The 23,204-nt window shown below is 43.6% G+C and overlaps 1 protein-coding gene across 2 annotated transcripts in view; it reads left to right on the top strand.

Annotated features, from left to right (window-relative positions):
- stk10 (serine/threonine kinase 10) overlaps positions 1-23,204 on the top strand; it is an 80,015-nt gene that overhangs the window by 51,593 nt on the left and 5,218 nt on the right. For both annotated transcript variants that reach the window (XM_052529473.1, XM_052529474.1), the window contains 7 exons: positions 5,443-5,583; positions 16,972-17,577; positions 20,225-20,355; positions 21,438-21,561; positions 22,190-22,369; positions 22,635-22,727; positions 22,814-22,943. In XM_052529473.1, the coding sequence (XP_052385433.1) occupies positions 5,443-5,583; positions 16,972-17,577; positions 20,225-20,355; positions 21,438-21,561; positions 22,190-22,369; positions 22,635-22,727; positions 22,814-22,943 (1,405 nt within the window). The remainder of the gene's footprint in view (positions 1-5,442; positions 5,584-16,971; positions 17,578-20,224; positions 20,356-21,437; positions 21,562-22,189; positions 22,370-22,634; positions 22,728-22,813; positions 22,944-23,204) is intronic.

The following is a 23,204-nucleotide window of genomic DNA, read 5'->3' as shown; positions in this document are numbered from 1 at the left end:
CCTTCACTTGAACTCTGCATTCAGCAAATGAGTAGATAAAGCATGTCTGGTTGGAGGAGTGCATGTTGGGCGAAAAACATTCAGAAATCTCTTCCAATACACATTGCCTGTGAGCATCAGAATTGAACAAGTTGCATACATAGCTCGAGCAAGACATTCATCAGCATTTCTCTGACTACGTTCCTCCATTGCCAAAAAAAGTTCTGATTCATGAGCTGTTGCTGTTTATAAGGTGTCTGATTCCTCATTTTCATCTCGAATAGAAGTAGAGGGACTTTTGTCAGAGGTTGTGAGCGCTGAGGGAACTTTATGCACTTGGCCAGATGATTCTGCATCTTTGTTGCATTCTTCACATGATTTGGTACAGTATTTCCAATTTACACCGCTTTTCCTTCTACATTAGCTGCAGTGAAATGTCTCCACACATCGGATAGTGCCCGTGGCATTTTCCTGTAAAGATTAGAAAAAAGGAGGTAAAAGACCCCAAATACAATTCAATGTACAGATAAATAGTTAAGCAGTTAGATTAAACACCTTTGTGAGATAAGATGCATGTTTTAAAACGAAACATGTCTGGAAACGGGAATTAACACTAGCAGAAATTGTTAACAAGTTAGAAATTATTTAAACACTGTAGGCTACTATTTACTAGTTAACAAAAAAATCATGTATGTCATATAAAATATATTCACCCCAGCCAGTATTGTAATCAAAACCAGAAAGCATGTAGTCCTTGGCTCAGACAGTGTAGTAGTGTGGGAACAATAGCATCTCATTAGTGTGCAAGATCTTGAGAATCAGCTGTACATGTGATGGAAGAGTGCACTGTGAATGCAGAGGGTTGCAATTCCATGGAATTGGGGATAGATTAACCAAAATATGCCACAAGACCTATAATTGCCTTCTGTATCCCACAAAAAAGGTTCACTGTTATAAGTTTAAAAAAATTGATGAATTAAACAAAATTCCAAGCCTTACCTTCCAGTGGAAAAATATCTGTAAATTTCCCGTGAAGTTTCCAACCCTAGTCAGAACTGCACATTTGTAATTATTTCACATTTAGCTCCATCATCAGAGTTATAGGGCAATCAGTAAACCTCAATTTATCATGCATTTTCAGATATGTGAGGGTAGCTAGCTAGCGAATGCTCATTTAGCTTGCTTCATCAGGGATTAGGCGTTTGGAAAGGGCTCGACATCTTCTGGTAAAGTTGTCAGTCAGACCTCTGTCATCACTATTATAGATGGCAAGCAAATCAAACAAAATGTGGATATAGTCATCCCTTGTTAAAATCTATGGGATAGTTGTCCCCTTCACCAGACGGTTGAGCTAACCTGAGCTAATGTGATTAGCATGACATTATAAGTAACAAGAGAATTTCCCAGGACATAGACATATCTGATATGTGCAGAAAGCTGCAATTCTTGTTAATCTAAATGCACTGTCCAATTTACAGTAGCTATTACAGTGAAATAATGCCATGTTGTTGTTTGAGGAGAGTGCACAGTTGTGTACTTAAATGTATCAAAAAAACAATTGGGCACATTTGGGCAGACTTTATACACCATTTTGAACTGTAATGCAATTGTTCATTGGATCAGTCTACTAGCTAGCGAGTACATTTTTTTAATTTAATCTTTATTTATCTACGCAAATCAGTTAAGAACATATTCTTATTTACAATGACGGCCTACCCCGGCCAAACACTAACCCGGACTACAGTGGGCCAATTGTGCGCCACCCTATGGCACTCCCAATCACGGCTGGTTGTGATACAGCCTTGAGTCGAACCAGGGTCTGTAGTGACACCTCTAGCACTGAGATGCAGTGCCTTAGACCGTTGCACCACTTGGGAGCCCCCAATTTGATTGACATGGTCAATCAATCAATGTAGCTTATCATATCTGTCTGCAGCAATCATTGCTAAATACTATTTAACAATGTTGAAAAGGGGATGATGTAGGCTAACTTCACTAGTTAGGCCTACGTTGGTTGGAGAAAACAGTACATTAGGTCTACTTACCATTATGTTTAGCCAACTGTACAAAGTTTCTACCGGTAGCTTGTAAAGTAAACATTATCAGCTATATATGTAGGGTCTTAATTTTATCACCCTTTTATTGCTGAGGGTTTTTCTGCACTTAAGGAAATGCAAACTAGTGTATTCATTTCCACTTTAAAAGTAATTTCCACTTTAAAATGTCAACCTCTACAAAAAAAATCCATGAATTATAACCACATAACAATTCACATTTCTTGTTGCTGAAGGATTATTTTCCTGCTGTAGTAAACTGGCTCAAACAGTAACATTACATGGGCAAATGGGCCCTTCTGCTGCTTAATTCCCCCATGAAGGATGTGGAAATGAACATGAACCACTCATACGTACTAGTCAGGTATAGTTCACTTATTTTATCACTCAAATATCCAATTCATGTTGGCTACTGTCACGCAACTGAAATGACATGATCAATTGATGTTGATTGATCATTAAAATCATGCATTTTACTTGCTGTAGGCATAACGCTGATGGAGCTGTTTTGCATAGAATAATCGAAAATGTGAAGTTCTGACTTTGCTCTTCAAGATGTGATGATATTAGAACTAAATAATTAAAATGTATTTAACAATCCCTTGAAAACAGCACACAGTTGTCAGTGGCAAATCGAACGCTTTGGACCAAAAAGATTTGTCATGGGCCCTCAGATCCTCAAAATATTATACAGCTGCACCATTGAGATTATATTGAGTGGCTGCCTCACAGCTTGGTATGGCAATAGCTTGGCATCCTACAGTAAGAAGCCACAGAAGGTTGTGCGTATGGCCCAGTACATCACTTTGGCAGAGGTCCTTGCCATCCAGGACCTCCTATACCAGGCAGTGTCAGAGGAAGGCCCTAATTTCTCAGACTCCAGCCACCCAAGTCATAAACTGTTCTCTCTGCTACTGCACAGCAAGCAGTACCAGAGAGCCAAGTCTGGGACCAAAAGGCTCCTGAACAGCTTCTACCCCCAAGCCATAAGACAGCTGAACAGTTAATTAAATGTCTACCCTGACCATTTACATTGACCCCCTTTTTATTTGCACTGACTCTCTTGTACTGGCTCTATGCACACTTACTGGACTCGACCCACACACTCACACATACTACACTGGCTCTATGCACACTTACTGGACTCGACCCACACACTCACACATACTACACTGACTCTCTTGTACTGGCTCTATGCACACTTACTGGACTCGACCCACACACTCACACATACTACACTGGCTCTATGCACACTTACTGGACTCGACCCACACACTCACACATACTACACTGGCTCTATGCACACTTACTGGACTCGACCCACACACTCACACATACTACACTGGCTCTATGCACACTTACTGGACTCGACCCACACACTCACACATACTACACTGACTCTCTTATACTGGCTCTATGCACACTTACTGGACTCGACCCACACACTCACACATACTACACTGACACTCCAACACACGAACACACACACTACATACGCTCACACACACCCAGAGACACACTTTCACACCCTTCACATACGCTGTTGCTACTCTGTTTATCTATCCTGATTGCCTAGTCACTTTTACCCCAACATGCATCAAATGTTATTGGTCACATACACATGGTTAGCAGATGTTAATACGAGTGTAGTGAAATGTTGTGTTTCTAGTTACGACAGACAGTGCAGTACTTATTACCTCAACTACCTTGTCCCCTGCACATTGACTCTGAACTGGTACTCCTTTTATAGTCTCTTTATTCTTGTTTTATTCTTACTATTTATTTGTATATTATTTATATTTGTTACTTTTGAACTGCATTGTTGGGAAAGGTTCTCGTAAGTATTGTATTCGGCGCATATGCCATAATGATTTGATGTCCATGGTCACCTCATCTCATATGAGGAATATTGTATACATGTTGTCTACACAACCACATGATGAAGTATCTTAACTCCCCACGGCCGTGATGGTGGATCTTGTGGGGACCATCTTGGCCTAACCACAGATCTAGGATCAGATTACCCATGCCCAAATTCTAACTGGACCAGCAGTTGGGAGTAACTTCAGCCATTCTGTGCCTCTACCTCTGGGCCATTTGGTTGACAATGAAGCATTTGACACACCGTGGCCCATCAGCAGTCCAGGCCAGGCCTGGGTGAGGGAGGCTACAGCGGTGAGGCACTCCCCTGTAGCCGTTTACTTTCTTCACCCATTGAACGTTGGCTTAGTGTAGCGCTGGTTGTCTGGGCTCAGATGTCATAGTAAACATGTTGAAGCCGGAGGGGCAGAGTCTACCATAGTAGGAGTGTTGATATAGGATCAGCTTTGCTTTTTAGATAATAATGAATAAGATTACATGGACCAGGGGAGGGCTGATCCTAGATCAGCACTCCTACTCCAAGGTGCTGGGTCTCAGAGAGGGGCTGCAGTGTAAAAGGACTCACTGTTCAGCTCAGCAGAAACCAAGCTTGTGGTTTTTATAATAGTTATAGAGAGGTAGCTTCTACCGTGTACCCAGGAAGTGATGTGTTTTAGAATGTCTTATAATTTCTCTTGGATTTCCAGTGAGCGAAGTCCATAAGTCTTAGTGACGTGTTTTAAAATGCTTCTCACTGTTTTATTTGATACCCTAGACACTGCTGTGTGGTGTTCAAGTACAGCACTTTGCCTGGCGTTCTCCTGTCACCTGTTTGATAGCTGGCACTCTGTTCTCCCCTGACTCATTGCTGACTTGATTAATTTTCTGTCATTGGAGAAGTTAAAAGCTATTGCTAATGCTACCACACAGATTCAGGCAGCCCAGAGTGTCCCTTTGCGCCTCAGCCAGTCTCCTCTCACATGCCTACCTGCACCAGCTGGGCCAATTAAATTACCTGTGGTGCAAATCACCTGAATAATGGATTACTTTCTCTTTTATCTTCTCTGGGCTACCTGAAACTTTTCACAGCCTTGTTTGTGGTTGTCAAATGATCCCCTCTTCAGCCAGGTCATATTCATTCACTCTAATTAAATTATTCTTCTAATATATGCTATTTAGCAGACGCTTTTATCCAAAGCGACTTAGTCATGTGTGCATACATTCTACGTATGGGTGGTCCCGGGGATTGAACCCACTACCCTGGCGTTACAAGCGCCATGCTCTACCAACTGAGCCATGCTCTACCAACTTTAGCTCTGTCTAATCTAGGAACTTGTAATCATAATCACATGTGGATTTGGGGTAATAAACTCTTCATTGTTTCTTCAGGGTGAGCTCATACCCTGGTCTCTGGTATTCTTGCAGGTGGCACATTAAGTTTCTCCCTTCAGTGAAAGTTCCTCTTTGCTTTCTATGCCCCCGGTCACTGTTCTATGTTCTTGGGTTGTAACATGGTTGTCCTGACTCCCTCTTGCCTCTCCCCCCCCAGCACCCCTTTGTCTGCTCGGTGAAGACTAACAGACCCCTGCAAGAGCTGGTTGCCGAGGCGAAGGCTGAAGTCATGGAGGAAATTGAGGACAATAGAGAGGAAGGAGAGGAGGATGACACTGCTGAGCTCACAGTCCCAGTGGTAAGACTTTTACTGCCGATCTCAAATAACAATTTTATTGGTCACGTACACAAATTGTTGCAAAATGCTTGTTTCATACTAGCCTTATACAATAGATCTCAAAGTGGTTTGGCTTATTCAACCAAGAATGAATCTCATTACCAATCATAATGGGAGGGAAATCAAAGGAGGGTGTGTGTAGCAATGTCATCTTAATGTCTACGTACAATAACGGCTGTATAGAATTACAGTACATCAACTTTTGACAGTTTCTATGTATGCTGACTTCAGAATGTTTCTGCTAGCACGCCCTAAACCCCACAATCCGCAGCTTCCTGTGTGTGTGTGTGTGTGTGGTCTACCCTCTAACTGGGGAGTGTATTGACTGAGCAGGGGAGGTCAGGACAGCACTCACTGAAGTGTGGGGGTGTGTCTGTGGTGTTAGGAGTGCAAACACTGAGATGGACACACACACACACACACACTGTGACGGCCCTGAATTTTTCTGAACCGTCTCAGTGCAGCTCCTTCCAATAGGGCGCTTTCCTTTAATTCCCAATTAAATAGCCAGCATCAGCTGCACGAAAGTGGGGTTGTGATGGAGACGTGCATGAGGATGTGTTCAACCCTCAGTTCCGAAGCATCTCTATTCCGTTTGTTTTGTTGCCGTTAAACGTGTGTTTTGTAGCCTAAGAGAGTTTACCCAGGATCGGATCCACTCTTTGCGTCCCTGGACTACACCTCTCCGTTCTTCGTGGCCTTTCTCCGCGGGAGATCTATTGGCGGATTGGATTGTCTGACTGACCGACTGACTACCACCTTTTTGTATACGGTATTTCATTTGTTTGGATGTGATGTATACTGTGATTTGTGTAGTTAGTGGTAGTTGAGGACTTAATTAAGAGTTGATCCGCTTTAAGGTTCTGTGGTAAAGTAATTGTTATATTGATTGTATGTTTAATACTGGGTTTACGCTACACGGAACGAACGGACAAACATCGCGTGACAAAAGTCACTTGAGTTCACTGAACTCCTTTACCGGGCAGGACTCTTTTTAGGCCCGAGGTACAGGACATTTCTGGAGGAACCAGAACTCATTGTGATATTATTATATATGTGTGTAATCATTGTTGTTGCTAATACAACCCACGCAACAGAATATAATTGTTTTTGAAGTTCTTTTCAATGTTTTAAGGGTTTATGAAAAGTTTATTTCCATCCTGACTTTTACATACGTCCTTTGTATTGGTGTAGACTTGACGGACCAGATGGGACTCATTCCCACCCAAACTAAAAGGAGAAACTAATGTTTTCTCTGGTAGGCACAACCTACCTGGCACCCCTATAAATAATAACCTCAAGTCAAAACCGTTACATAAAAAATGGCACCCCAGATGGGACAGCTCAACATTGAGAACTAACCAAAGCAAATATTTTGTGTGGAATTAAAACAATGGATTCACCCCAAGATAATGTGCTCATCCATGTCATACCTGTCAATGGGAATACACAGGGCCATTCTGACCATCAAGCTGACAATACAAATCATAATGTGAATGGAGATAATGGAGTTGATTTGGGCCAGAGCCCTGGGAATCTGAATGCTCGGCCTGAGCCACAGGCCACAGGAGGTCTAACCAGTTACTCACTTATTGACATGGATCTGTGTGGAAGTACTGAGCTAGTCCTCCCTCTGACACCCAACCTTCCTCCATTGTCTGGTTTATCTCCAGAGGTTGTAGTCTTACAACTTCAAGGTGACATCCTTGATATTCGTCGGACTCAACAACATCTCCAAACTGTTATCCACCATAAATTCAAATGTCTGAGGGAAGAGCAACAACAGAGTGCCATGGAATTCAGAAACTCACTGAGCACTCTAACCCACACGCTGACAGAGCTCAGTGAGAGTGGAAGACGGGAAATGACTGGTGCCATGGACAGGCAGTTTGACTACCAACGAAACCAACTCACTGCCACTCTCCAATGGCGCCTGCAACATCACCACACTGAGGTCCTCAAGGACGTTAATTCTGTTTTTTCTCCCATGGTTAACACTGTAGACCACTTGCAGACAGAGCTCTCTAATTGTGTTAAAATGTTGGATGACGTGTCTGTGGACATGGCCTCCATTAGGCACAACTCCTTACACAGAGTTTCCCTGGTGTCCACTTCAGTTCAGACCACTGAGGGCCAAGCTGGCACCTCTGAATGTCCAAGACCGTATCAAGTAAACCCTTCCAGAAACCACAAATCACAACAGGCCAACACACCTAACTCTCTTCGCAGGAATGACCATCCTTCTCTGGGTGCTTTAACCAGAGCTGAAACCCCAAGAGTCACTGCCTACGCCCCCATCGACATCCCCTTCCTTTCAGTTAATACCGCACCAATCGGAAGCTAAAAAGTTACATGATTGGGGTTCAAATGTGGCAGTCTTCTCTGCCATTGCTCCGGTACCACTAACCCTTGATAATCCTTCTGATGATCTCCTTTTACAGGCTGTGAGAAGAGCTCAGCTGGAACAGCCAGAGGAGTTAAGGCTGTTGGAGCAGCTGCAGAATAATGCTGATGTATGTACTTCAAAGCTAGGACGCACCGGGCTCCTGAAGCACAAAATATTCCTTACACAGGAAATGCCGATCAAGCAAAAGCCATATCGTTTGTCCCCAGCGAAGCTAATCATCCAAAAGGGACTCATAAATGATATGTTAACCCAAGATATAATAGAACGTTCCTCCTCTCCCTGGGCTGCTCCTGTTGTCCTCATCCCAAAAAAGACTGGTGGTCTTGATTTTGTGTGGACTATAGGAAGACCAACAATGTTTCCCAGACTGATGCCTATCCTCTTCCCACCATCCATGAGATCCTGGAGTCATTGTCTGGCGCTGTTGTGTTCACTACCCTTGATCTCAATAGTGGTTATTGGCAGGTTGAGATGGACCAGGAAAGCAAGGACAAGACTGCGTTTGTCTGTGCCGAGGGCTTGTTTTCCTTTAAGGTGATGCCCTTTGGATTAAAGAATGCCCCTGCCACTTTCCAAAGACTCATGGAGATTGCGTTAGGTGAGCTCAAAGGGAAGATCTGTTTCGTCTACCTGGACGATATAATTATCTACTCTCAGAACAGAGAAAGACACTTTCAAGATCTTCGAGCAGTGTTGGACAAGCTAAGAGAAGCTGGTCTGACCTTAAATATGAAGAAGAGCAACTTCTGCCAAACCTCCCTGAAGTTCCTTGGCCATATTGTGTCTTTCGACGGCATTCATGTGGATCCTGAAAAGACAAAGGCTGTACAAGACTTCCCTGTGCCAACCACACTCAAAGCCCTTCAACGGTTCCTTGGTATGGCTGGATGGTACCATCGGTTTGTGTCTAACTTCTCCCAGGTGGCAGAACCCCTCAACGCGATGAAGCGAAAAGGAGCGAAATTCCAATGGACGGCAGAGTGCCAGACGTCCTTTGAAACCCTGAAACGACATCTCGTCACACCTCCCATTTTAGGTCATCCCAACTTTGATTGCCCTTTTGTTGTTTACACTGATGCAAGTGATGTTGGACTTGGTGCTGTCCTAGTCCAACAGACTGGACTTGGCACTGAAGAAGTGCTAGCGTTCGCCAGTCGGACATTGAATGGAGCAGAACGGAACTACTCCACAACAGAGCAAGAGTGCCTTGCAGTGGTCTGGGCTTTGGAAAAGTGGAGGTACTACTTGGAGGAAGACACTTCACTGTGGTCACTGACCATTCCTCCCTTGTGTGGGTGTTCAAGACCAACAAACCAAGCACCAGACTCATAAGATGGGCTCTACGGTTGCAAGAGTTCACATTTGCAGTGGAATACAGGAAAGGAAAATACAACACTGTTCCAGATGCCTTGTCCAGAGCTCCTACTTGTGATAACGGTGGCCCTGATCTTACATGTGCTACTGTCCTGTCAAGCAGTCGAGACTCGCCCAAACGGACTTTCCCATCTCTGATGAGGCCATATGGAAAGCTCAACAGGATGATCCAGAAGTACAGGCTTTGTACCAGACTATCCTGGAAGATGGAGAAAAGATGGTCAATCCTACCACAAAGCTGACCATCATTGAAGATAAAGTCTACCGAGTCGTACAACTACCTCACAGAACACTCTACCAAATGTACATACCGGACACTCTACGCCTACAACTGCTTCAACATTTCCATGAAGACCCATTAGCTGGTCATTTGGGCAGGTTCAAAACCTACAAGCGGTTGCAAGCGTTACTGTACTGGCCACATCTGAGCATGGATGTGAAGTCACACATCCAAAACTGTCAGGTTTGTCAAATGTACAAACCAGAAGGTAGAAAGCCTGCTGGCAAGTTGCAGCAAACGGTGGTTACCCGACCTTGGGAAATGTTAGGAGTGGATTTGATGGGTCCATTTCCTAGAAGCTCCAATCAGAATGTGTACATGCTTGTTTTTGTTGATTACTATTCAAAGTGGGTGGAACTCTTTTCCTGCGTCAGGCCACAGCAAGGACCGTCTCTAACATCCTTACGAAAGAGATCCTGACTCGCTCGCTGGGGAGTGCCTGATTACATCCTGTCTGATCGAGGTTCCCAATTTGTCTCTGATCTCTTTGAGGAGACCTGCCAAAGATGGAACCTGAGGCAGAAGTTGACCACGGCCTATCACCCACAGACCAATCTCACTGAGAGAGTAAATCGAACCTTGAAGACAATGATTGCTTCCTATGTAGGGACCCAGCACAAACACTGGGACAAGCACCTTCACGAGTTTCGATTTGCCCTGAATTCTGCTGTGCAAGAGTCCACTGGAGTCACACCTGCAGAGCTGAACCTAAGTCGTCCTCTCCGAGGACCCTTGGATATGGTGCTACAGCCCCAGCAGCTTACTCCAGACGCTGCTTGCTATGACCAGGTAGGCCATCTCCATGACTTGAGAGCTCTTGTCTCAAAGAACATGATCCAGGCTCGACTCAAGCAGAAGAGAAATTATGATAAGAACAGACGAGACATGCAGTTCCAGCTTCGTGATCGGGTGTGGCTTCGCTCTCATCCTTACTCGAAAGCTGAACAATTCTTCTCGGCCAAGCTCGCTCCTAAATGGCAATGACCATATAGGATTGTGGAGCAGATGGGCCCTTTGAACTACCGAGTGGTGAAAGAGGACACAGGTGAAGATATGCGCATCGTCCATGTCTCACGCCTTAAGGCCTGTTACCCTCGGCTGAGGAATTAGAGGCGATTGAGCGCCGCAAGGTCCTGGATATCTTTGAAGAGGATAGTGAGGATACTTTGTGGTCTCGGATTCCCAGACCCAGAAGTCTCGCACCTTAAGGCCTGTGACTCCTCAGCTGAGGAGCGTGAGCTCCAAAAAGTAATGAATCTTTTTGTAGAGGAAAGTGATGAGGAGACCTTTCTCGGTTTCCCCGACCAAGATGTGCCTTCCAGGGCAATGGTCGGCTTTTTCCAGGGGAGGGGTGTGTGACGGCCCTGAATTTTTCTGAACCGTCTCAGTGCAGCTCCTTCAAATAGGGCGCTTTCCCTTTAATTCCCAATTAAATAGCCAGCATCAGCTGCACGAAAGTGGGGTTGTGATGGAGACGTGCATGAGGATGTGTTCAACCCTCAGTTCCGAAGCATCTCTATTCCGTTTGTTTTGTTGCCGTTAAACGTGTGTTTTGTAGCCTAAGAGAGTTTACCCAGGATCGGATCCACTCTTTGCGTCCCTGGACTACACCTCTCCGTTCTTCGTGGCCTTTCTCCGCGGGAGATCTATTGGCGGATTGGATTGTCTGACTGACCGACTGACTACCACCTTTTTGTATACGGTATTTCATTTGTTTGGATGTGATGTATACTGTGATTTGTGTAGTTAGTGGTAGTTGAGGACTTAATTAAGAGTTGATCCGCTTTAAGGTTCTGTGGTAAAGTAATTGTTATATTGATTGTATGTTTAATACTGGGTTTACGCTACACGGAACGAACGGACAAACATCGCGTGACAAAAGTCACTTGAGTTCACTGAACTCCTTTACCGGGCAGGACTCTTTTTAGGCCCGAGGTACAGGACATTTCTGGAGGAACCAGAACTCATTGTGATATTATTATATATGTGTGTAATCATTGTTGTTGCTAATACAACCCACGCAACAGAATATAATTGTTTTTGAAGTTCTTTTCAATGTTTTAAGGGTTTATGAAAAGTTTATTTCCATCCTGACTTTTACATACGTCCTTTGTATTGGTGTAGACTTGACGGACCAGATGGGACTCATTCCCACCCAAACTAAAAGGAGAAACTAATGTTTTCTCTGGTAGGCACAACCTACCTGGCACCCCTATAAATAATAACCTCAAGTCAAAACCGTTACAACACACACACACACACACACACACACACACACACACACACACACACACACTGAGATGGGGCCGAGGGGAGACACACACACACACACACACACACACACACACACACACACACACTGAGATGGGGCCGAGGGAGACACACACACACACACACACACACACACACACACACGCACACACACTGAGATGGGGCCGAGGGGAGACACACACACACACACTGAGATGGGGCCGAGGGGAGACACACACACACACACACACACACACTGAGATGGGGCCGAGGGAGACACACACACACGCACACACACTGAGATGGGGCCGAGGGGAGACACACACACACACACACACACACTGAGATGGGGCCGAGGGAGACACACACACACACACACACACACTGAGATGGGGCCGAGGGGAGACACACGCACACACACTGAGATGGGGCCGAGGGGAGACACACACGCACACACACAGACACACACACATACACACACACACTGAGATGGGACCGAGGGGAGACACACACACACACACACACACACACACACACACACACTGAGATGGGGCCGAGGGAAGACACACTGAGATGATAGAATACAAACGCACACAAACTCGAGTACATTCTGCACATACTGATAGTCTCACACTCCCGGGGTGACATCGACCCCCAGCTGCCATTATGTCCATGATGAGGACTCTTTGTATGGTCATTCTACTATTCAAACACTAAAAGGCTATTTCTTGCGCAAAGATTACGGCTCATCCAGGATGTAAAAACAACCTCAATGGAGAATCTGCATAGAAAATGGGTTCATCTGTTTCAGGGAAACAGCCCCTAAAACATCTACTATTCAAATCCTATCAGATCTATTAATCAAACACTTCTAGTTACGTTTTTCTGTGTACTTGCCATGTGATCGAGTAATAGGTTTGTGGTTTATGCATGTATAGGGGGAAAGTGAGAGAAAATCTGAGGACACTAACTCACTGGAGCCAAACAAAGGAACAGAAACCGGAATTCATGCTTTCACACACCCACTTACCCACCGCTAAAAATACATGCTATTTGTCCTACCACACCGGCACAAAAATCGCCTTAGCTTCTCCTCTTGACAACTTCCTTATTCAAAGTTTGACATGACCCCTGTTCCACAGATTTTATCTTTAAGTTAACATATACCTTATTTTTCTAATAAAACTGAACTTCGTTTTAGTAAATGACATTCGACTGGTTGGATTATTTCTAGGTGATAATGAGTCATTAATATATATTATGTGATATGGTAATTTCAGGTCGGTCATTTTGTTTGGACCCTAGCAGTTGACTTCATTATTGTTTTTGCTAAACTTAGCTCATCAATATATCAGCTGTCTGTCTTGTCCTCTAGTCTTATAGCTGCTGCTGACGCAGTCTGAAATCAGCAGATGCTCCAAACTGCTTTCACCTCACAAACACAAACCCCCCGCCCCAGAGGGAAACTCCAGGCCTGAGAGTGCATCTTTCAGGAAACCTTAGACCTCCTTTGCGCTCGCACGCACGCACACGCGCACGCACACGCGCAGGAACCTACAGCATGTGCATTGGCGGTGTGTAGAGGTTGTGAACAGCCCTCTCAGGGCCTGGGGCCTCATTTATCAAAGGTGCGTGCGAAAAAAGACTAAACCTCGCGTGCGCTAGTTTTCCTGCAAAGGTTGGTATTTATACGTTTTGAATTTGATGGGAAAGTGTGTGTATTGCCACACAAATGCCAGACCATGTGTATGCGCAACTTCTAGTGGTTGATGAACTGTATTGCATGCAAATGTTGTTGTTGGGAGAAATGGAGGTGTTTGACGCACATGAATTATAATAATGGTAGGGTAATAACATTAAAACGTCTAGGCCTAATGATAAAATATATGCATATGTTGGTTAAAAGATCCCATACCCAGTTTGCATAGCAGAATGTCGCTTAATATATTTATTTTAATTTGATTATAAATAGGCCTAAATCATAATCATATAGCAGGACGTGTCCCTCGTTTTCTGACATGACTGGTATATTCCCGCTACACAACCAATATTAGGATACCATTTATCCATCGCTGTTTCAATAACTAACCATGCTACCATTTACCCATCGCTCATTCAATAACTAGCCATGCTACCATTTACCCATCGCTCATTCAATAGCTAACCATGCTACCATTTACCCATCGCTCATTCAATAGCTAACCATGCTACCATTTACCCATTGCTCATTCAATAGCTAACCATGCTACAATTTATTAATTGCTGTTTCAATAACTAACCATGCTACCATTTATTCATCTCTCATTCAATAGCTAACCATGCTACCATTTATCCATCGCTCATTCAATAGCTAACCATGCTACCATTTACCCATAGCTCATTCAATAGCTAACCATGCTACCATTTACCCATAGCTCATTCAATAGCTAACCATGCTACCATTTACCCATCGCTCATTGAATAACTAGCCATGCTACCATTTACCCATAGCTCATTCAATAGCTAACCATGCTACCATTTATCCATCGCTCATTCAATAGCTAACCATGCTACCATTTACCCATCGCTCATTCAATAGCTAACCATGCTACCATTTACCCATCGCTCATTCAATAGCTAACCATGCTACCATTTACCCATCGCTCATTCAATAGCTAACCATGCTACCATTTACCCATCGCTCATTCAATAGCTAACCATGCTACCATTTACCCATCGCTCATTCAATAGCTAACCATGCTACCATTTACCCATCGCTCATTCAATAGCTAACCATGCTACCATTTACCCATCGCTCATTCAATAGCTAACCATGCTACCATTTACCCATTGCTCATTCAATAACTAACCATGCTACCATTTACCCATCGCTCATTCAATAGCTAACCATGCTACCATTTACCCATCACTCATTCAATAGCTAACCGTGCTACCATTTATCCATTGCTGTTTCAATAACTAACCATGCTACCATTTACCCATCACTCATTCAATAGCTAACCATGCTACCATTTACCCATCACTCATTCAATAGCTAACCATGCTACCATTTACCCATTGCTCATTCAATAGCTAACCATGCTACCATTTACCCATCGCTCATTCAATAGCTAACCATGCTACCATTTACCCATCGCTCATTCAATAGCTAACCATGCTACCATTTACCCATCGCTCATTCAATAGCTAACCATGCTACCATTTACCCATCGCTCATTCAATAGCTAACCATGCTACCATTTACCCATCGCTCATTCAATAGCTAACCATGCTACCATTTATTCATCTCTCATCCAATAGCTAACCATGCTACCATTTACCCATTGCTCATTCAATAGCTAACCATGCTACCATTTATTAATTGCTGTTTCAATAACTAACCATGCTACCATTTATTCATCTCTCATTCAATAGCTAACCATGCTACCATTTACCCATCGCTCATTCAATAGCTAACCATGCTACCATTTACCCATCGCTCATTCAATAGCTAACCATGCTACCATTTATCCATCGCTCATTCAATAGCTAACCATGCTACCATTTACCCATAGCTCATTCAATAGCTAACCATGCTACCATTTACCCATAGCTCATTCAATAGCTAACCATGCTACCATTTACCCATCGCTCATTGAATAACTAGCCATGCTACCATTTACCCATAGCTCATTCAATAGCTAACCATGCTACCATTTATCCATCGCTCATTCAATAGCTAACCATGCTACCATTTACCCATCGCTCATTCAATAGCTAACCATGCTACCATTTACCCATCGCTCATTCAATAGCTAACCATGCTACCATTTACCCATCGCTCATTCAATAGCTAACCATGCTACCATTTACCCATAGCTCATTCAATAGCTAACCATGCTACCATTTACCCATCGCTCATTCAATAGCTAACCATGCTACCATTTACCCATCGCTCATTCAATAGCTAACCATGCTACCATTTACCCATCGCTCATTCAATAGCTAACCATGCTACCATTTACCCATCGCTCATTCAATAGCTAACCATGCTACCATTTACCCATCGCTCATTCAATAGCTAACCATGCTACCATTTATCCATTGCTGTTTCAATAACTAACCATGCTACCATTTACCCATCGCTCATTCAATAGCTAACCATGCTACCATTTACCCATTGCTCATTCAATAGCTAACCATGCTACCATTTACCCATCACTCATTCAATAGCTAACCATGCTACCATTTACCCATCACTCATTCAATAGCTAACCATGCTACCATTTATCCATTGCTGTTTCAATAACTAACCATGCTACCATTTACCCATCGCTCATTCAATAGCTAACCATGCTACCATTTACCCATCGCTCATTCAATAGCTAACCGTGCTACCATTTATCCATTGCTGTTTCAATAACTAACCATGCTACCATTTACCCATCGCTCATTCAATAGCAAACCAAACCAAGTAAATAGACTGGTAACCTATGACAGTATGGGTAGGCTACAGTATTGTTTTGCGATATGAGCGTGGCATAATAGCCTACATAATCTTAGGGCTTATACCAAGGCATGAGATAGTTTGATAAATCGCAATCATTTGTTGCTAGAATCCTAGAATCTCCACGTATGCCAGAATTTAGTAAGAAATGTACGCACGGTTGATAAATGAGCTACCAGCTAGTTCATTCTGGTATTAATATCTGTAGATTTCTCCAGTTGTGTTTAGAGGAGCCAATTGAAAGGCTGGCCGCAGTCGTAAATATGGCAGATGACGTTGTTTGCTTAACGCTCCAAGACAGCTCATACTTATCTCAGGTTCTCAGAGCAGGGAGACTTGATGTAGGTCAGAGACAGTACCACTAAAGGTCAACACCAGCTTTCTGCTGCAATATGAAGCCAAGAGACTAAGACTATTAGGCATTAAGGCTACATCCATTTAATTTGGCTCATATTAGAGTGATTACTTTCAACATTGGCACTGAAGGTGCTTCTGGCTGCTGACAGCCTCAAATAACAATGGATTTCTTCTCCTTTCCTTTCTTCTCTCCAGTCTCCAGACAAGGACCCGTCTCAGACTAGTCTAGAAGGGGACCAACCCACAGACACACCCTCCAAAACCCCTGTGGTGGACGAGGCCAAACCCCCCCTAAGACCGCCCCACAAGGTCGATGACCAGCTGATGGACCGACAACTCCCAGATGATGGCATCAGCATCGTGGACTCGGACAAGCCCGAGAGCGAGACCTCCGGTAAGACCGCCTCTGACTCTGGCATCGAGGATGGGAAGAGCACCCCCACTTCTGACGAGGGCAAGCCCGTGGACACCCCCGAGACCGAGAACCCACCCCTGCTGGCACAGCCTAAGGTGGTAGAGGTACCAGAGATACCCCAAAGCCAGGAGGAGGGCAGCACCCTTACCCCAGACCCCACACCTCTGATCGGGATGAATGGCAGCATGAGGAGTGGGCCTCCGGAGAGGGCCTCTATAGGGGCTAACATGGACAACCTGATGCCCCACCACGATGCCAATGGCAGAATTTCCAAGCGGTACTCTGACGCGGGAAGCATGTCTGCCTCTGAGAGCATGGACATCAGCCTCAACCTGTCAGGAGACATGTCAGTCAACAAGGACGACGGGACCCTCTCCTCCAGGGTGGTGAGTAATCCCATGTTTAATGTCACATTCCACTGAAGATTTACCACAGTCTTTTACCAAAAGGTCTACGACTTAACTTTTGTATGATTATTTCCATGGCCAGGCTCCAGTAGCTTACTGAGCTATGGCCTTGGTGTACCTGCTCTGACTTGGGGTGAGACCGCTGTGACTTCCCTGGGCTGCATTTTACATAACAATGGCTACCTGTGGACACGGTTAACACATTCCACGGTTAACACCTACTCACAAAGCAACTGTTTTGAGAATGCAGAGGTTGTTGAACTCTCATTAACATAATCACTGGAAACACTAGTGAGTGAGCTTCAGTTTTGTTATGTTACTTTATTCAAGGTCTGGAGATAATTAGCCTTAGTGAAGCTATAGTTATACTCTTACATATTTGGCATTTTATATCAAGATGTAACTGGTTAAACCCAAACTTCTAAAGAGAAAAAAATGACCATTCAAAGATGGTATGATGGAGTAGAGCAGGGATGGGCAACTGGCTGTCTCCTTTTGAGGGCCCTCGGATCAATTTTAGGAACTCAGTCGAGGTCTCAACTTACGAGTCAGAATACTAGAATTTAGAAATTTGGTTGTGCATCAACAGTTTTTCCTCTTATGTCAGTCCCTGATAGTCACATGCCAGTATTTTTTTGATTGCTAAGTTAGTTTAAAGGCCAGCTATCTAAACTTGTTCTCATGGTCGAATTATCGGCCAGGGGGCCCATTTGATTTTGTAAGTCAGTGTCACTCAGATATCATATTAAAAACTGCAAACATTTCTCTCCACTCTATAGCAAAATGTGTACAATTGCAGGAAATGAGTTGTGCTAATTTTTCTCTCTGCCCCATGTCCTTTTAAAAAGTCATCAGACTTTCTCTGCTTCCCATTAAGTTTTGTTTTTGCATCTTTTACTTTCGGTTTTGTACACCACCTTCAAACTGCTGAAAATAATATTTTTGGTTCTGTAAAATATATTTCACAGCAGTTAACATGGGTCAATGATTCTCTACACTATACTTGTTTTGTTACATAAGCGGAAATTAAGCAAACTATTAGAATTTTAGCGACCAGAAAATGGATTAGCGATTTCTGCATAGGGCTGCTTTAAAGCGGAAATCAACATTTGAAACGATAACGAAGCGTCCTGCCTGCACTTTCTGGGTAAAAAGCTGAGGGATGGGGCTCATTGACAGAGCTATGGATGCAAGGACTGATCATCCATGATATCAACATTATAGTTTTAACCATGTTTTGAGCCTACAGTGTTTGTTTAAATGTACTTTCTTTAAACAAGCTTATATTTTTGGTTCTGCTGGGGTATGACCTCTGAACTAATCATGAGGCATTTCTAAGTTATATTCTTCAAGAATCAATGGGTACATATCATTCATTGATAAGTCCACAAATGGATCTAGCAACTGCAGATTGCCCCTTTAAATGATCCATAACCTGAATTCATCCATTTTAGATCGTGTCAAGCAGTAGAACTCCACAAGCTGATATTTTTAAGTAAAAAAGAAAAGCTGCATTTCTAGCAAAAAGTGTCTGAGATGGAATCAAACTACTGTTCTCTGGGAAATGGACACATCCATCCTTTAATGCCAAGTCTGTTTGAACTAATGTGACTCCATTTTCCATTCTTTATGACCAATGGCTCTTTGTCTTGAGCTTTATTCAGCATTCAGAATTGTGGATGTCGTTTCTATGCGGCAATTGTTGCGGGGGGAGCTTTTGGTTGTTAAAATGATAGACTCCAGCAGAGCTGCTGCTGCACTACAGACCCCTGGGCCCCCTGAGAACATTGGATGTGTGCTCACTTGTTCACGTACATACACACAGTGTGCAAACACGCACAGAGTGTCTCTGTCAAAGGTTTAGAATGGCTACAGCAGGACATGTTTACTTCTCTGGTGAGAGATGTAGAGAGAACAGAGTTTGTTCAGCTGGACCTATACACTTTAATTTTTCATCAATAGAAGGAAAATTATTTCCACTAATAATTTTGAAATGTAGCCGTGTCACCCAGGGTCATGCTACTCTTCCTGGGGAGAGACAGAAGTAGGTCTGACCCAGTAAGAATCAGTGTGGAGCCTGACTATCTTTGTACTGTATTGGAGGTTGACAGAGCTCTGTTGTCAGAGAGAATCTCACTTCCTGCTTGGCTCTCCCTCCCTGTGCAGCAGAGCAGTGTGATTATAGAGGAACCTGCCCAGCAGGATCACATAGTCTTACACAAGTACTGCTCTTTCCTGTCAACTGGCAGGCAGGCTATACAGTGTTCTCCATTCACCACCTTCTCCTTTTAAAGACACTAGTGTGTTGTTCTCATGTTTCAAGGAAAGGAAACAAAACATGAAGCGGACTATTTCCTGATTTAAAAAATGGTCTTAACAGTGTAAACAACACTGCTGCAGTCAGTCACCCAATTATGACACTAAACACACAGTCTTACTCTATATATTAGCCTCTTTATCACTCTCTACCTGTCTCTTTCCCTTTCATTTTCAAGGGGCTTTATTGCAAGTGAAATAAACAATAAAAAGTGAACAGTAAATATTACACTCGCACACATTCCAAAATAATAGAGGAAAAAAGTTGTAACTGTGCAAAAAGTTAAAGTACTCCCTCCCCCCTTTCCAGGACTCTCGCTTTTCCAATAAGACATTGAAGCGCACCAGGAAATTTGTCATCGACGGCGTGCAGGTCAGTGTGACCACATCCAAGATCATCAGCGACGATGAGAAGAAAGATGAAGAGATGAGGTTTCTCAGGCAAGTCTCACTGCTTCCTGGTAAACCCTTCTTGTTTTCTCCCTGAATCAAGGTCAGGAAAAAGGGCCGGGTCTACTTCGTCTCTCTGTATAAAACAGGATCTCTGGTACACTGAGTTGTTGAGAGCCTGGGCTGTGTTCGGATGTCCCTAATGTAAACAGACTATTTTGGGCATCCTGGTCTGCTCTTTTCCCTTTTGAGATCAGTGCACAAATACACAAGAGGAGCTTTGTGACAGCAACAAGTGGCTAGACTTCATCTGAAAAGAATTCAACTGAAAAATTATAAATGTCAATATATGAGACAATGGCCACAGAACAGTGTGAGTCGTGTGAGCAACATGGCATGGAACATTCTATATTCCTTAGTGATAAGGAAGGATTGTGATAAATCCCTAACAGTGATAATATATTTAGTTTACTAGTAAACACAATGTATACCAGTCACTGGTTTTATATGGGACAAATATTTCACTATTTCACATGACTATTATGACTCCCTAAATCTCCCCCCAATCGACAACATAGATAATCTGGAAATTGAGGGGTTTACAATCAGAGTTCAAAGTGTTCTGAACAGTCATTCTCCCTGATTTGAAGACCTTGAGCCAGTAGCCTGGTGTTCTCACTGCCATCTAGTGGTGATAATGTGACACCACACCCTGTTGGTTCATCAGTTCACTATATGGTTCAGACACCGTCACTCACACACTTGCTATCTGGTAGTCAGATTCCTCTTATTTCCAAGCTCTCTGTCATCGTCATGGAGGGAGCAAGACTATTCCCTGAACTCTCCTCTTATCTCATGGAGAGAATATATTCTGTCTTCTAATATGTGTGTCATGGTGTTTATAACTGATTCAGTCTACAATGTTGTGACTGACTGTTTATAACTGATTCAGTCTACAATGTTGTGACTGACTGTTTATTAGATCTTTGATGCATTATTTGCCTCCAAGTCTTTTTAGGCAATGTCATATCTCCCAGTGTTTTTACTGTCAAAGTATGTGAAGGTCAAGACTTATGACAGTAAGAATATTTGAACTTTGTGTGTCATGTATGCGCGTGTGTGTGCCCGCGCAGGCGTCAGGAGCTGCGGGACCTGCGTCTGCTGCAGAAAGAGGAGCACCGTGCTCAGGCCTTACTCAACACCAAGCTGGATGCTCAAAGAGAGCAAATGCAGCGACGCTTCGACCAGGAGATGAACGTAGGTCTACACACACACACCCCTCATTTAGTGTTTGCACTGATAGAGGCTTCTGACACACACCTCTAATGTGTGCGTCACTAATGGAAGAAATCCCAGAATTCCTTCTTCCTCCATCTACACCAACACCATGATATTAGCTGAGTTCACACCAACACCCACGCACTAGTGTCACATCAACCTGTCCCTCTGTCCCTGTCGCGTCAACGCCCCCCCCCCCCACCCCCTGCCACCTGGTGTCAACCTCCCATTGGATATCAGTCTCATGGAATCCTTTTTCTACATCTCCCTCACCAAGAGAAATAAAAGATGAAGAAGACCTCTTTCATGTCTGTCAATTGACAGATTAACTTATTTATTTGTTAATGTGTCAAGCATCCACCTAATAATAATAATTTTATTATTTTTAAATGTGGGATATTATCTCTGAAAACCTTTTGACATTTTACAATTTATATAAAACTAAAATGTACATTCTACTTTTTCCACAGTAACCTCTCCTACCCTCTCCAGCTCTAACTCCTTCCAGCCCATCTGGATGACCAGGATCATGGCTACTTATGATATAAATATTGTGATAGTTTATTTGATGGTGAAGGTGTTCAATTTCTTTCTCTGCTGCTCCCAGGCGAAGAAGAAGTACTACGACACGGAGCTGGAGACTCTGGAGAAGCACCAGAAGCAGACCATTGAGAAGATGGAGACGGACCACACTGTGAGGCTCAGGGACGAGACCAAACACATCCGCGCCGAACAGGAACGCGACTACACCAAGTTCCAGGAGCAGATGAAGCACAAGAAGAAGGAGGTGAGAGGAGGGAGCGAGATAAAATATATATGTGTGTGTACATGTTTTACTATACCTAAACCAACACAAATTCAGAGAAGTGAGGAACTCGCTTGTAAAAAGGCCTTTTCTGGCTTAGGGGTTGGAATCAATTGTTGCTCCAGTAAAAGTCCTCACATGTATGTATAGTAAGGTGTGTGTGTGTGTGTGTGTGATTATTAGTTTAAAAATTAGGGAGGTATTGTTATTAATATTAAGTCCATGTATTTTACCATAACTTTCCCAGGTGAAGAATGAGGTTGAGAAGCTCCCCAGAAAGACCCGGAAAGATGCCATGAAGCAGAGAATGAACAGCTTTACACAAATGAAGCAAACAGAGGTAAATACAAGCTGCTTTCTTTCACCCGAACACTGACCTCTAAATCCAGTTAAAATGCTAACGTCTCATCACTTCCTGTGCTTCAGGAGCAGAACTTCCTGTCGGACCAGAAGGACCACCTGGACACAACGCTGAAGAGCATAATCTCAGAGAACAAGAGGGATATCTCCGAGACGGAGAGGCAGTGTCTCGACAAGAAACAACACCTCGTCAGAGGTACAGCGTCACACACTTGATGTCTGGGTGCCATCAACACTTAGCACAATGACATTCGCTGATCCAGTGAGAGTTGTCTAGTCAGAGCCCCTTCACACACCCTTGATCTGTTCAAGCCCTCTCCTCCTCAATAACTTAACAGATGCATACTCATTCACAGTGATTACACTCTCCCCTCCAATTGGTCAATGTAATATCACTCTTTCTCTTATTTCAGCTGCTTTCAGAAGTCGATCATTCACTCTCTCTACTTTCCGTCCT

Source organism: Oncorhynchus keta, chromosome 11, assembly GCF_023373465.1.
Source record: "Oncorhynchus keta strain PuntledgeMale-10-30-2019 chromosome 11, Oket_V2, whole genome shotgun sequence".
NCBI lineage: Eukaryota > Metazoa > Chordata > Actinopteri > Salmoniformes > Salmonidae > Oncorhynchus > Oncorhynchus keta.
The sequence above is the reverse complement of the archived record's forward strand: the minus strand, read 5'-3'. Positions and strand labels throughout refer to the sequence as shown.